Here is a 15,380-nt window from a genome sequence, read left to right on the forward strand (position 1 = left end):
CTTTTCCTTTTCCTTTTCAGTTTTTGTTCTCTCTCCTTTTTTAATCATTACTCCTTGCACAAAAGTAATACCTTACTGCACTAGTCATTGTGTAATTATAGCTGCAAACACAGGGTTTAATACATAAGGATTTTGGTATTGCAATTCTTTTAGATGGCTATCCACTTAGTGAACTCTCTCACTCCCTATGCAGCTCCTACACATCATGTGGAAAGAGCTACAGGCATGGGAATACAAGTTAAGGCAGGATGCTGGCCATGGAAGTGCTTAAAGCATCTAGGGCAAAAAGGTGGAATATTGCACTCTGCCCCCCAACAGCATCTGTCCAGGCTGGAGAGAGGTTATTTACACTCTGTTCTGATGGGATCCTTCTAGAGCACTGGTTTCTCCAAACATGCTCTGATTGTCAGATTGACATACGGAAGTATATATGTACATACAAAATGTACATACAAAATGTAATGTCAGTTTAGGTGAAAAACCTACTTTAAGTCCTTACTATATGTAACATAGAGTAGGAACTTAAACCAAAGAACATGTTCTAGTCACCAGGCTGACTGGGTATTCTCTTCTGAGCTACTCCTGATGAAACCCTTAATAAAAATAATCAACAATTGAAACCCTTAATAAAAATAATCAACAATTTATTGTCATCCCAAGTGAATATCCTGAGCACCCACAATGCAACTTCAAAACCCCATTTTTTCTGAATCTTTGTTCCAACAAATAATGAATTCATACAAACTAGAATAGCTTCAGTAGTATGTAGACTGAATCCAGAAGGGTATAAACTGCACAGATATAAAATGAGACTGGAAATTAGAAGACAAGTTCAAGCCATCAAAGGAATGAGACTCTAAAATAACCTTTCAATAAACTGGATAATGGGATCAAGCAATCTAAGAAGCTCTAGGCTGAAGGTTGGTCATTTTATAAAATAAAGTATATGACATGACTGCCAGCATTAGAGGATATTGGGCTTGGTGATCCAGCATGTCCTGTGTACATCATTATGTATTAGGCATTGCATGCAAAACAGCCTGGCCACCATCAGGCTCGAGGTGCTTGCTGCAGCCATGCCCTCGGGATGCTGGAAGATTGCATGGGACCACAAACAGGGAGGGAGACGTGTGGATGCAGACTGTCAGAACCCAAATGCCTGAGAGGCTCCAAGCTGCAGGGTTTAGGTGGCAGCTGTGTGGGGGCTGTGGCAATCTGTTCCCAAGAGTACAACTGATATATAAGCAGTATATAAACATTGTTTATGTATTTAAGTGTAACAGCATTTTTAAATGCTGAGTGGGAAGGAGGGAGCTGTTCCTACGTGGAGCTCCTTTCTGAACAGATGTTTTGGCCTGGTAAGGATGTTATCAGATCCAGCTGGAAGGGAATCAAGTCATTGCTTGATGCAGACCCGATTTCTGTGACATCTGAAAAAGCTCACTTGGAGGGCAGGATTGAAGTTGCGGAGCTGTATGCTGCTTGTAGTCCTGTACCTGACCATGGGAAAGAGGAGAAAAAAAATTCCAAGGTTGGTAAGCCCTGACAGTGAATCTCTGAGTGGACTTCCATTGAGGAGTTTTATCTTGGCATCTGTAAGTGATTAGTGGAGCAATCAGTAATGGTACTTGGACTTCTTGTTACCTATACCTGCAGGATGAGCTTTATAACTCTGACATAGTGTAAATAGTCACCACAGCCTTGAGACCACATGAATTTCACACAGTTGTGATCCAAAGCATTGTCTTACCAAGGGTTCCCTGCAGCAAATAAACTGCAGGTTTTGGACTACACTTGTTCACTTTAGAATAGAAACATTGACTAGATTTGGAGGTTTGAATCTGTGTTCATAGTATAATATATTTTCTTTTCCTTCAAAATATCTAAATCTATGAAGAATGGATATTGCACATTGTGAAGTCTTCATGAAAAATGAATACATTTTGAATGTATTTCATTTCATGAATGTATAACATGAATCTGTTGTTTAAAAAGCTGCCAAACTGTGCACTTTCCTCAAAGTGCAGTGATGTCTAGTCACATCAGCAGTGTCAGGAAACTCAGTGTTACCTACTACATGTTGAGAGCCTAAAGTGAGATGAAGTGGTACTTTCTTCCCGAACAATCGAAGTCCATGCTTCTTAACAAAGTATTTGTAATCCTGCACAAAATAAATAAATAAACAAACAAACAAATAAATAAATAAAATCCTGTGGGTTGGATAGACATCACTTCCCAAGAACGTCTCTAACCCAAGATATATGGAAGGGTAATCATGTTGCAACGTATTCCTGGCAGAAGAAATCTGTTATCTGCTCCTTAACCTAGCACAATTTTTCTGTAGGCTATTAAAAGACATGGTTTTACTTTTTTTTTTTTTTTTTTCCAGCTGCATATTGTTCTGCTTTACTGTAAATGTCAATGAAAATATCATCCTACACTCTTCTTAGGGACTTACCCCATTTCCCTTCTGGGTAATATTCTCTCCAACTTTCATCTATCAGGTAGAAGATATTGCAAGTGTGGAAGACTTATGGAATGAGCACGATAGGCCTTGTCTGCAACCTATTCTATAGTAACTGTTAGTGTATAGAATATAATGATATAACGAAAAATATTAATATTCAAAGTAATGTACTGAATATATTGGTTTGCCTCAACCTCCCATGATCTTAAATTTTGCCTTGAGTGTCATTAGATTAATATTTCTGGTGTTGTTTTTCTGTGCTGCTAGGAAAAAATGACTCAGTCTAAAAGTGAATTATAGCTGAATGGTAAGAGTAATGCAAAGATATAATTCCATTTTCAATGTGGTTCATTTAATATACAATAATTGTAACAGACTAAAAAATCTGGCACTGAATACATTGCAATTAACTAAAATATTTTACTTCCCAAAAGTATACTTTCTGAAGGTCCTTTACATCTGCAATGTATAGAAATTACGAAGTAATTCCAAAACTAGTATGCAAATTTCTGAAATCTGAGCTTACAGCATTTTTTTGTCTTCGTGTGTGTGCATTTTTTTTTATTTTTTTTTTCCTGCACTGCTTAGATAAGCTAATCATGAGAGCAAAGTGTCAGGTACTACATCTTAGGATTTTCAGTTCAATGTTTTCCACATTCTGCATGACTAAATATAAAGTACAGAATAAATCATGTAATCATTTAAACAAAGTTTGTTTTTTTTTTTTTTTGTTTTTTTTTTTTTTAATCAGTGCATGAAGACTGAAGGATTTCAACTGTTGTTTTTAACATCTGGAACCTCTGATGCACTTAACATGCATTAATTTGTATTTGACCCTGAGATGTTCTATGCAGTCCACCTCTGAGATCAAATAAAAGGTTTTATTGGAAAGAGTGGGGGAGGGAAAGCGTTGCTATTAGAGCATGATATTTACTGTACATATTCTTAAACACAAATAGAAGTAATTAAATTATCTCGAAAGTCTGGTCAATTTAGCTAGTCTTATTCAGCCAATTGTGCCTTCAGTGAAGCATGCACAGATCTCATTGAACCAAACAGAAATTACATGTGTTTATCTGAGGACAACATTTCTGTCTTTTTCTGCATGCCTGTACAGGATAGTAAACAAATTGAAGCTTGCTGCTAGCAGTTGAATGTTTTGGTTAACCAGCCCATCATGGTCAAAGGGTCAGATCCTGGCCTTTATGACCACGGTGAAGAGACCAGCTCTGCAGGAACCTAAGACAAGCACAGGCAATTCTGCCCCTGACCAAAACTGTAGTCTTTTGAAACTCAGTGCCTTATGCCATTTCTGGTTACAGACAACACTTAATTCATCTTTGTGCTGTCTATGTGGATCAAAAAAGTACAGATTATGTTAAAAGTACAAGAGTGACCACACATGAAGTTGCATTAGATTTTTATTTTTATTTTTTAATGGTTGTAAACATCAAACGAGAGCTTGACTTGGGCCGGTTTTTATCTTAGCTGGAAGCTTATAATCTTTAATGTATTTTTCTTCCTAGTATTTGCACTAGGTCTAGAGCTAAACAATCTCACTGGAAAAAAAAAAAAAAAAGAAAAAGAAAAAGAAAAGCTTAATGGAAATTTGATTTTCTGCTATTTCTGGAAGCACAATACTGAGATATCAGCTAAACCTCTTTTGAAGATAAGAGTCGATTTTCCTGAAAACTTCCTAGTTTACACAAAAAAATATTACTCAGATCATCAGAGCCCTCCACATAGGTATCACTACCAAACAATGGTTAAAAAAGGAAAGGTTTTCTATTTATTTTTTTATTTTTTTTAATTGTAGATAGTTAAGATCTTGTCATAAGCCAAACACATCTGGTATCACTGTATTTCTGTCTGCATTTAGCACATTTTGAAAGAAAAATGCACTATGGGAATTTCTAAGGAAGACGAACCACCATTTGAAACAGACAAACTAAAAAGAAACCTTCTGTCCTTCCCCTACTTTCCCTTAATTGCTTAAGCTTTATTTGTTTCATAATTCAAACACTGTTGCAGCAATATATCTGTATAACCTTTCTGCAAGCATCAAAACAATAAAAGGAGTGGGTTGTTCTTCAAAACATGCACTGTATGCCAAAGTAAAAAAAAGTTCCCCCAACAGTGCTGGCTTCATAAAATATATAAGTATACTTTCTTATGACAGTGAAGACAAAACAGTGAGAGAAAGGAGTTGTACAAAATGTTATTTACTATCTCTTGTAGATATCTTTAGGTTCAGTGTATTCGCTCTCAACTGCAAAATCCCTTTTTGAATTAGAAAGTATAGAATGATTTGCACTGATCAGACTGAGTGCATGAAAAAATGATTTTATTCTAGCAGAATTACAGGTCCATAAGGAAGATTTATTAGTGGGTGAATAACTCCCAGACAGCTCTTATCATAGACTGGCATGCAGGATGCAGGAAGCCAAACTAAGCAGAATTCCCTTTACTGAATTTTCAATGATGCCCTTGATTATAGATAGCATTGTTTACCCTCTCTTCCCTCCAACTTTCCTCTTCCACTAGTCTCTAATTATACCCCTTTATGACCTTACCAATTAAAGCCCGATCTTGAATTTGTATTAGAGCTGATGAAAAATTAAAGATACAGATGTACTTTTTCCAAGGCCACGCACACCTCAGCTGAGCTGGCTGACTGCTAGAAGCCAGACAATACAAACGTCACACTGACTATTTTTAGCACACTATTAAATAAATATGCTGGAATAACACCACCTGGCAAGCTGAGATGAATGCATGTTACTTTAACAATAAAGAAGTCTACAATTTTATATTGTGAGGATAAGCTTACTGATCTGATCTGCAAATTGGTTTAACTTCTTGCTGCCACATTTAAGCTATTGATCATACAGGGGAGAACATTCACTTAACTAAGAATTACTAAATTGCAATAGTCTAATAGGAGTCGACTATGCTTCTGTGTAACAAAAAGCAATATTGGTAGTACTTGGAGAAATAATGTGTCAGTTGAGAGAAAAATAGCATCTGCTTATACATGATTTTAATATTGTTAGATTTTTTTAAAAGGGACTCGATATACTTGTGGGTACCTCGTTTCTCTGAAAGAAGGAATGGTGGTTTTCTTTCACAATATGTGCTGTAGATTGATTTTTTTTATTATTATTATTATTTTTAATGCATTTGAAATTTAATTCAGACAACTGAGCTTCTGGTAATTCTTCATCCAAGGCTGTCTCTACAATGAAGTAGTGTTTTTCCAAACAAGATACTTGTTTTCAACTTATCCATTAGAGAAGCATGAGTTTATAAGTTGTCTTGTTTTTTCATCAAATTTCCCTGTATTTGGTTTTCTTCCTCAATTATCAACTATTTGTCCATTTTATATTCTGGAAAAACAAAACAAGCAAGCAAAAAAACAACAAAAACAAACAAAAAAAACCCTACTAACATTCAATTTCTGTCTAGAGAGTGACTAAATTAAATAATGGTGTTTTCTGACATTTTATATGAGCTCTCTTTTTTTTGTTTGTTTGTTTGTTTGTTTGTTTGTTTTTTCTTGGAAATACTGAGGCTATAATGTAATCACCTTTCTGATAGACTTGCACTTCCAAAACCGTCCAACGTAGTGCACTAACAAACATTTTTATATAAATGTAATAAACAAACAAACAAAAGTAAAAAAACCACACACACACACACAAAAAGCCAAAAACATAAAGGCTTTGACTGTGCAGTTTTGCTTTCTTTTTGGAGCATGACAAATTATACACCAAGTAGAAGCTGGCTAATTTACATTCCTGGGTTGATTTGCTAATTAGAGAAGCAATGTTGCATTCTGGAGGAATCTGCTATATGCTGAAACTGAATTCTGATAAATGAATGGACATGACAGATAAGTAAATCATCATAATGTACTATAGGATGCACATTTTCATCCCCCAGCCTTCCCCTCTGAATTCTTTAATGCTACTTACAAAGGCCAAATTTTAGCTGTTGGTTCCTGATAACAATCTTGACTCCAGATTCTTGTCTCTCAACATGGGGATATTGACTGTCCATATATGCAAAGGAAAGAAGCTCCTAAATACAGACTGAAAAGAATATTGGGACCAAGATCCACCTGATAGCCCGGGGGTAGAACTTTTACCCTCCAACGTATTATGATTGTAAATAATCCTGATTAACTCCTGTGTCTCCTCCACCTTTTCTAAGAGAACAATGCTGTCTGACCTAAATACCTCTCCATCTCTATGTGCTTATGTCCTTCTTCACATTGCCATTTGTTCTTCTCTGCATATTGCTCTTTCCCACGCTATCTCCTGTTCCCCATAGGCAGTCTAAATTCATCGAAACTTCAGTCCTGTGCAGGTCTTTTAACCATTTGGGGAACAGAATAGTACTGTGTCTTCTTCCCAGCCAGGTGAATGAACACCTTTAGATGAATAGTCACAAGAACAAGCAGAACAGAAAACTTCAGATCTCAAAATGCAGGTTTTCCTTCATAGGGGCAATGAGTTCCCTTTACCCATAACCTATTTTAAAAAAATATTTAGGAATGTAATATTTTTGAGACAGCTGCTTGCCTCAAAGTCAGATGAAATGTATTACCTGAATGAAAAGTTATAGAAGAAGGGGATGCAGCAGTGGACAGATGAACAATGTGACTTGTAAACACCATTTCCTTAGGAATTCAGACTATAATGCTATTTCATCTACCCAAACATCTGTTCTTGGGGATTTAGTGGAAGTTACTTACACCAAATGTTAAGAACACACAAGCTGCTCGCATTAGCTAAAGGGCAACTAGTAGTTACTATCCAAATTGAAAGTTTATTAACAATCAAACTTTTCTCATGGAAAAAAAAAAAAGAAAAAAAAAAGAAAAAAAGAAAAAAGGTTGCAGATCATTAATCAGCTGGGACTCCAGCACCTATTTAGATTTGCAGTCACCAAATGATTGCACTAAAATAGCACATATCAGAGCAGATGGGGACTACAGAATCACTGTGAAATTCAAAACAGTTCAAAGGCAAAGAAGAACAACAAAGTAAAATAAAGAAAGCTTACTTGCATTTACAGATATTCCATAGGCAACCATCTTGTGAAATATGATGTTTTTGTCAAGCTGTCTCCTCAGTGCTCCTCCACAGCACTTAGTGAAAAAGCAAAAGTTGTTTTACATCATTCCTATTACTACTTGCAACTCACATTCTGGAGAGGAGAACAGAGGAGTTCAGTACATTTTAAAATCTAATGCTGAAGGAATTTGGTGGAAGTTCTGATTCAAACTTAACTTTGGGGTTTAAGTAACTGTTTTCAGCTTAGCAACACTCCAGGTTTTCTTAAAACTATTCAGTCTATGAGGGGCTCAAAATGAGGTCGGGCAAAACTCTGCTGCTTTTCTCTGTGATATTTATGTGTTTTATCTAGGCTGGCAACTCATTTGCTGGCATAAAAACAAGACCTTTTTGCATGCATAACCAGGCTGGGCTACCACTGCTTGCAAGCTCACAACTTATAATGAAAACATTCTTGCTGCTTTCAGGAAATGCAGATCCCAAGATGGTGAGACTGTCTAGACTTCGGGTGTTTGCATGCTTGTGCATTACTGAGCCATCTTCCCATTACAGGATGTGCTGGACGTTGGCATGCTGGTGGGCAGCTGGGTGGCTCTGTGCAGAGCCCACGTGGGGCCAGGGTAGGCTGCAGTGAGCCAAAGCTAACACGCTCTGCTGGAGCCTGGACAACACTGGCGGGCCTAACTCAGCCTCTGAGGTGTGTGCTGGCTGTCTAGATTGCTCATTTGGCCTGGCAAATTGCCATGCCAAAGATCCTGATATGTATCCATGTTGCTTCCCAACTAACAAATCATCCAAAAATCTGCCACGTGGGGTGGCAATGACTTTTGGAAGGTCATTGGATCAAGCCCTGAGCTGACCATGCTGGAGCCAGTCAAGTTGTTTCCTACCAAGGGCAGAATATTGTTCAGAAAATCAAAATTTTAATCATCTGTGAGAGGACTTCCAGTTCTCCAAGTTCTTAAACAGCATTTAAGGGCATGGAAATATTTTATAATTCACAAACTGAAGTCCAGGAAGATTTTTTTTTCTTAAATTCTCAGCTCTTAGACTCAAAAAGTTATAAAACAGTATGAATTCCCAACCCCTAAAGACCGTTTGAAATGTAACAGCGCTCTGAAGAAAAAAAAAAAAAAAAGGCAGAACTGAGAATAATAACAAGCTTACAGTAAAATAAATTAATGCTATGATTTCTAAATTGCAATTGTTCTTTGAGTCAGGAAGTGATCAGTGATTTTTTACCTAAACTTGTGGTATTGGAATTGCTCTGACTGTAATAGTTCACTGCAAGCTGAAGCTATAGCTAGTAAAGATAAAGCCATAAGTACTTCCTATGTGTGATGCTGAGGTTAATGTAAATGCCTCTAAGCAGATGACAACTCAATTACAAATACTCATGTTTACAGGAAGGGAAGACCTGAATGGTGGCCACTCAGTCAAAAGGGTTTAAACATGTTCCTTATTATCTTTGTGACACATTTATCTGTACATTTCCTCTTACTGATTTTCACTTTGCAGTTACACGGGATACTCATGATGGATTCATATTGTCTCCATTTGGCCGAGTTGCATTCTTATGTCCCCTTTTTGTAACTCCTCACTTTTCACTTCATGACACCATGCTATGCAGTGGCTGCCAAAATCAGTGTTGCATTCAGCACTGTGTTAAATAAGCCATTTGTTTCTCCTCAGTCATGAATACTGACAATTTAAATGGTAATAGCTAGGCAACAATGTACAAACTTGTCTATCAAAAATTAAAGTTCCTTGGAAATTGTTTGATATGGACAATATTGCTGAACTACAGAAGTAAAAAGGGGAGGATAATATGTCTATTTGAGAAATGGTACTTACAATGTTTGCTCCTCTTAAGAATGAAATAAGATTTCTACTGACTGGTAACAGGATTAGCATGCAGTTAAAATTAAGGCACGTTGCAGAAGCTCTCGCCCAAGCCAGCGTTGACTGTATATATAACAGTATAAAGAAATTGGATTACAAGTTTGGTATAGTAAGAAAAAAAAAAAAAGAAAAAAAAAAGAAAATGAAAAGGAAATACTACAGTAACATAATACTTTTATATGTGAATTTACTGTTGAAGCATCAAAAAAAATACTATCATGAAAGCTGTGAATAAAATCAGACTATGCATACATTCTTCTTGTGGAGCACTTTATCAAATTTGTACTTACTCCCAGCATAATCCGTGTATAAGTATAAGCATCTTCATCTTCATACCAATGGAAGGTATCAATAAACAAATATAAATTCAATCCCAGCCACACCAACTACAAAGCAGACAGGCTGCAGATTAGTGACATTTAGAGTATTTTTAATGCATATAAAACTGGTTATGGTTATAGTTTGAAAAGTATCTGAGAGATACTTCAAAATCAGTGTGCAATGCAGCTCTTGATCACAGATGATAGAAATCACAAATGCCTGCTGGAATGAGGCTATCTTAGCAAATGCAGGATTATAGCCCTATCCCCACATCCCCAACAGGGGATATAGATGACATTTACTGTGTGATGGTAAACTTGATCTTAAACACAGAGCTTAGTCTGATCTCTAAAAAGGCAATAAAATCTAAAATTAAAGAATTCCAGAAATGGAGGGAGTTAGGAGCTACGGAAATTCCTTTATCTGCCCCCCATGCATTCACCAAAGCCCCTGAAAATGATACAGAATATAATTGAATCACAATTCCAAACGCCAGTTGCCTTTATCTGAGGAGTAATGTATACGGACTTAGAAATAATTAAAAATAAAACAGTAAGACTTTAAATTGTTTTTAAGACTAGTTATAAAAAGGCTGTTGAATATTTTATAGCAAGTTTTACATTTAGCTTGGGAGTATTACTGTAAGCAAACCATAAAATGTCTTTTAAACAAGCTTAAAATATTTATATATATCCAATTATTTTTTCTTTTCTTTTTAATACTAAAAATACTCACTAATAACAGGACCGAGAGTTTTTCATTCAAAATCCAACATGCCATCCTGAGTGCCTCTTCCTATGCTACGAGCAGCTGACTCTTGCCTTGTAGTGTAACCTGAGTTCTCCATCTATTCCTCAGGTTTTTCTACTAACTCCTTTTGTCTTTAGGTTTTAATAAGCACCTAGTGGGAGCAGGAGCTCTCTAGGAATTTTCTAATTAAGGACTCCGCGACAAGAGCAGATCACCCAAGTGACGTGTGTCGTGACCTGTGTAAATAAAATGTTGGTCATTGTCCAGTGTTTCTCCTCAGTTATTTCTCAGCAAATGAGAGATGCTGTCACTAAATTGTCCTCTTGTACTGACATTGTCTTGTTTGCTTTTTCTTTTCTTTCACTTTTCATTTTTTTTTCAATTTGAGCAGAATATCACAGTTTTTCATGATTTGTCTTCTAATTTAGTAGCAAATGAGAGTATCCCTTATGTGTGCATAACTGTACTCAGAACTGCTAAAAAACAAACAAAGAAACAAACAAAACACCACACAAGAAAACAAACTTGGAGGTGGCAAAGTCACCCAGTCAGGAGTCAGGAATTTTCAGAATAAAGGGTGCCCCTGCAACATTCATTTGGATTTCTTGTTACTGTGGTAATGTTAAAATGCGTGATAGTTTTTCATTCAGTTGACTGCAATGAAAATTAAGCAGTTACTTTCTCCTATTACTCTTTGGTGTAAGGACACAAATCCTGCTTCCTTCCCTCTCTTCTAGGAGGAGAGAAGCAACAAGTAATTTCCTCCCAGGTTTCCCTGTCAAGCCTCACAAACTTCAGCTGCCTTCATCCATTATCTATGAGGTGAGGGGAGGATGGTCTGAGCACCTCTTCAGGGGTCTGAGCATAGAGGGTTTAGGAAAGCTGTGTCGCTTTCTCATATGTGTGGCTAAAGCAGCCTGGCAGGTGGCTCTTCATGTGCTCCTGACACTGCTCCCACAATTTGTCTGCTGATGTGGCTTTGGCAGCACTTAAGGTACTCAGGAAATACAAGTCTCTTCCAAATGCAATACACAAATACTGTCCAGGTCTAGAGTTTACTCATTTTTCCAGGATTTGTTTTTATTTACAAAACCAGATGTTTCTGTTCTGCCAAGTTTGTCCTGAGGACGTTCAGCTATTTCCTTCTCCTCAGAGGTTTGTTCCAGCAAGGATTTAATGAGCCACCTGCAAAAATGGGTGAGCAGGACTCAGTATCTATCAGGAAGATCAAAACCTTTTGACAGGTCAGTTTATCAGAGAATAAGGTTAGTCTATCCAGGACTTTTTAGTAGGTGGTTATTTGAATGGTCAGAGCCATAATTTGATTCAATGTGAAGAACACATTTTCTGATTTTCCTTTACTAAGAAAGAATAATAATTCAGTGCCTTTTCTGCACTTCTCCAGGGGGGAATCCCTTCCCCTTGGCTCTCCTTATATTGTGGAACTGACAGCAACTGATCTTGGGGAAGGAAGCTGAGGGTTCTCCCCCAGGCTGCTTTCAAGTGTGGTCAATAGCCTTTGCAGGAAGGTCCTGACCTGGTCTTAGCTCCTTTTCTGTCCTGTCCTGATGACTGATCCGCATTTGCCCTTGGACCCCTTCCCTGAAGCTATGCAAACTCTGCCTGTGATCTCCTTCCTTACCCAGTAAAACCATTTCCTTGAGGCCTTCCTGACTTGGCCCCAAAGACTTCTTGTTGACAGTATAGCTTAAAATTATTATTATTACTATTATTTTTAATTCAGTTGCTATTAAGCTCAGCTACTTTTTAAACTAGTACTAATGACAAATACGAGTTACCAGAACCATGGAAACATGATTATGAATATTTTGAATATAAGCATTTACAATAAATTTATTTTCAGCTTTATTTTTCTTAGATGGCACAATTATGAATTCTTTATCGATAAATTTTGTGACAAGCCATGTGCATTATTTGGCCATCGTCTATTATGTGACTTGATAGAGGCTATTACCCAAACCACCCTCTTTATAGTATCTTTGATAATGCAGGAGCTAACAAGATAGCAAGCATTGCTGTATTTTTCAGAGGTCAAAAGGAAAGGAAATAAGGGAGAATGCAAGAAGAATGAGTAGAGAGTGAGGAGAAACACTGGTAAGGTCAGATGCCAATTTTAACTACTTTAAAAAAAGGGGAGGGAAAAAAAAAAGAAAAAAAAAAAAAGCACTATCTGGATTAGCTACACTTCAAAGGGAAATGCTGCACTGCGATGTTCTGCTTTGAAGTTCAGCCGATCCAGACAGCAATTTTCTAAAATGAGTCAAAACTGGCATCTGAAATAGATTTTTTTTTCTGAGTACAGCAGATTCATATGCTGGTTTAGGCTCCAAAATTTGTCTGGATCAGCAGCTGTACTTCAAAGCAGCACATCTCAGTACAGCATTAGACTTTGAAGTGCATGTGGTCCAGATGCCAGTGCTCTTAAAGGAGCCGATGAATCAATTGCACTTTATTTTTTGTCTGTTGAAACAGCTATGTTTTTTCTCATATATAACGATAACGTGTGTGGTCTTCAGTATGGTATCTATCAATAAAAACATAATGCTAAAACAAAAGCACTTTATTGCTTCATTTTCTACAAAGGAACTGGCCATCATCATTTTATTATACTGATTTGCGGTGATCTCAGCCAATTTCTAGCACAAACTGTTCAGACAAGACTCAAGAAAGGATATTTTATTGATTAAAGAACTAGCTGTGTTTCATTTCTATATTGTTTTATCATTATCATGAGATACAACTGTCTTAAAAAGTATATAGAATAAGGATGAAAACAGGTTAGTTCTGGCAGACTGGGGAAAAAGCAGTGATGGGCATGTTAACTTCCCATGGAAGAGACAAGCAACTCTGTCATTAGTTTTGAAAGGTCAGTTTTTGCATGGAAAGAGGTTTATGAGGTGCTGAATTCTTCCATTTAACTATCTCAACATTAATGTCAATGTTTATATCAATTACTGCTACAGATCTGTATTGCAGTTAGTTCTGTTTGACAGCAATCTCTGTCTGAGGTTGTTAGTAATTTTTTAAAGTACTTTCAACAGTGCTTGCCCTTTACAAGACAAATTAATTGTTATCATGAGACTGTATGCATATACCTATATGTATTTCATTTTGCTAGGCTGTCCTAATTTTACTATTAGATATGCATGCCTTGTTTCTCAAAGGCAAAATAATTTCAGTTGACTCTGAACTATGCCGTAGACCTTTCATAGTTTTTCTGTGTTCTTGGCTTTATGTCTGTTAGCAACCTCAAGGAATTCAATAAACTTCACTATGCTACATAAAGAGGTGGATACAGGTAAACAAATGACCCAGAGGATCAGGGTGCTCTAATTTTGCAGACCTTCTCACAATCATTTGCATGCTGGTTGTATCAGAGTGTATTAGACTCACTTTGTATTAGACTATACCAAATGAGGATTTGGGTTCTCTAATCATTACATTATGTTTATAAAATATTTTCTTATAATGTCTAGGAAGTGAGAGGGATATTTGTCTTCATTGAATGGTGAAGGAGCTAAACAATACAATTGATAAACCATTCAACATTTGTGGAGAGAGGGGAGAGAGGGAAGCTCTTGAAACTACAGTGCAAATTTTTCCTTTTTAAATTTGTTTGTTTGTTTGTTTGTTTGTTTGTTTGCTTTTCTTTTAGAGACAATTCTGAAGGAACAGAGGCCAAGGTTCAGCTTTGGTTATTCTTCAGTGCTCTAACTCCAGCTTTGTAAAAGGAACTTATTGAATATCTATAAACAGTGACTGAGTGACTAGTAAGAGAAAAACAGCTACATTAATTTTAGAGATTTTCTTACAGTTTTTTTAAGAGCCTCATTGATGTTAATGGATTTTTTTTTTTTTTTTAATGAACTGTACTTCCATTACAGATGAGGAAACTGTTCTGGAGTTTGAGAGCATTCAAAAAATCCCTAAAGCTCTAAAAGCCTAAAATAATATTAGACTCATCAGTGTTGAAGATTCAAAAATCATCAGATGGTTCTAAAATTTACGAAATTAAAAAAAAATAGTGTGGATTTTGGGGGGACAGTGATGAGTAAAGAAGCTTCAAGAGCATATGGCCCCTCATTTGCAGCTTTTTTTTCCAGTAACAGTATGTTTAATTTTTAATAAAAAGCACGAGTTTTATTAAATATCTTGGCCCAAAAAGTAGGATTGAAAAGAAAATAAATGCAATTATCAAAACACTTGTGATACAGCTGCCAGAATTAGCAGTGGTAGAGCAGGTTTTGTACTTGTGGTCATCTCTCTACTCTGCTTATGATCAATTGCCTGGAGCAGGGCCCCAAGAATTTCTTAATTTCTAAAACTTGCTTCTGTGGAACACAAATAAAAGACATTTACATCCATAAGCAAGGACTATGTCTACAAGCCTACTCATTGGTTACAATGCACAAAATGGAGAGAAAGACTTCTGTCTTTGTGCAGAAAAGAAGAACAAAGTCCTTTAAAAGAAGGAAACATCTTTTAGTGGTAGGTCCAGCTCCTCTTGAATTCCACGAGCCAATGGAATAAAGTAGATATGCAGGTGTGGTTCCTGTCCCCGTGTTATCAGACCTGATACTGGTGTCAAGGCTACCTCAAATGAAGGGCAGTGCCTGGACTGGCAACTGCAGCTTACACCATGTACACTCAGGGGAATCAAGATAAGGAACTGAAACAATGAAACATAAGGGATCTGGGATTAAAATCAAATATCATGTTGGAGGCTAAAAGGAAAATTGACACTGACCAGTGTGGGAACCACTATTGCTACTGCCTGAAGCAGGGCTCACCCCATTTATATAGGGCAAGCCCAATGCTGAGTCTTTCCACAAGCTGGTAGA

The 15,380-nt window shown here is 36.8% G+C and overlaps 1 protein-coding gene across 1 annotated transcript in view; it reads right to left on the reverse strand.

Moving 5' to 3' along the window:
- Window positions 1-15,380, reverse strand: part of NOX3 (NADPH oxidase 3) — a 68,352-nt gene that overhangs the window by 29,511 nt on the left and 23,461 nt on the right. Inside the window, exons 2-5 of the mRNA XM_066993192.1 lie at window positions 11,607-11,703; window positions 9,738-9,833; window positions 9,400-9,510; window positions 7,535-7,619 (exon numbers count right to left, since the gene is read on the reverse strand). Of these exons, the coding sequence (XP_066849293.1) occupies window positions 7,535-7,619; window positions 9,400-9,510; window positions 9,738-9,833; window positions 11,607-11,703 (389 nt within the window). The remainder of the gene's footprint in view (window positions 1-7,534; window positions 7,620-9,399; window positions 9,511-9,737; window positions 9,834-11,606; window positions 11,704-15,380) is intronic.

This window comes from Anser cygnoides, chromosome 3 (genome assembly GCF_040182565.1).
Source record: "Anser cygnoides isolate HZ-2024a breed goose chromosome 3, Taihu_goose_T2T_genome, whole genome shotgun sequence".
NCBI classification, from domain to species: domain Eukaryota; kingdom Metazoa; phylum Chordata; class Aves; order Anseriformes; family Anatidae; genus Anser; species Anser cygnoides.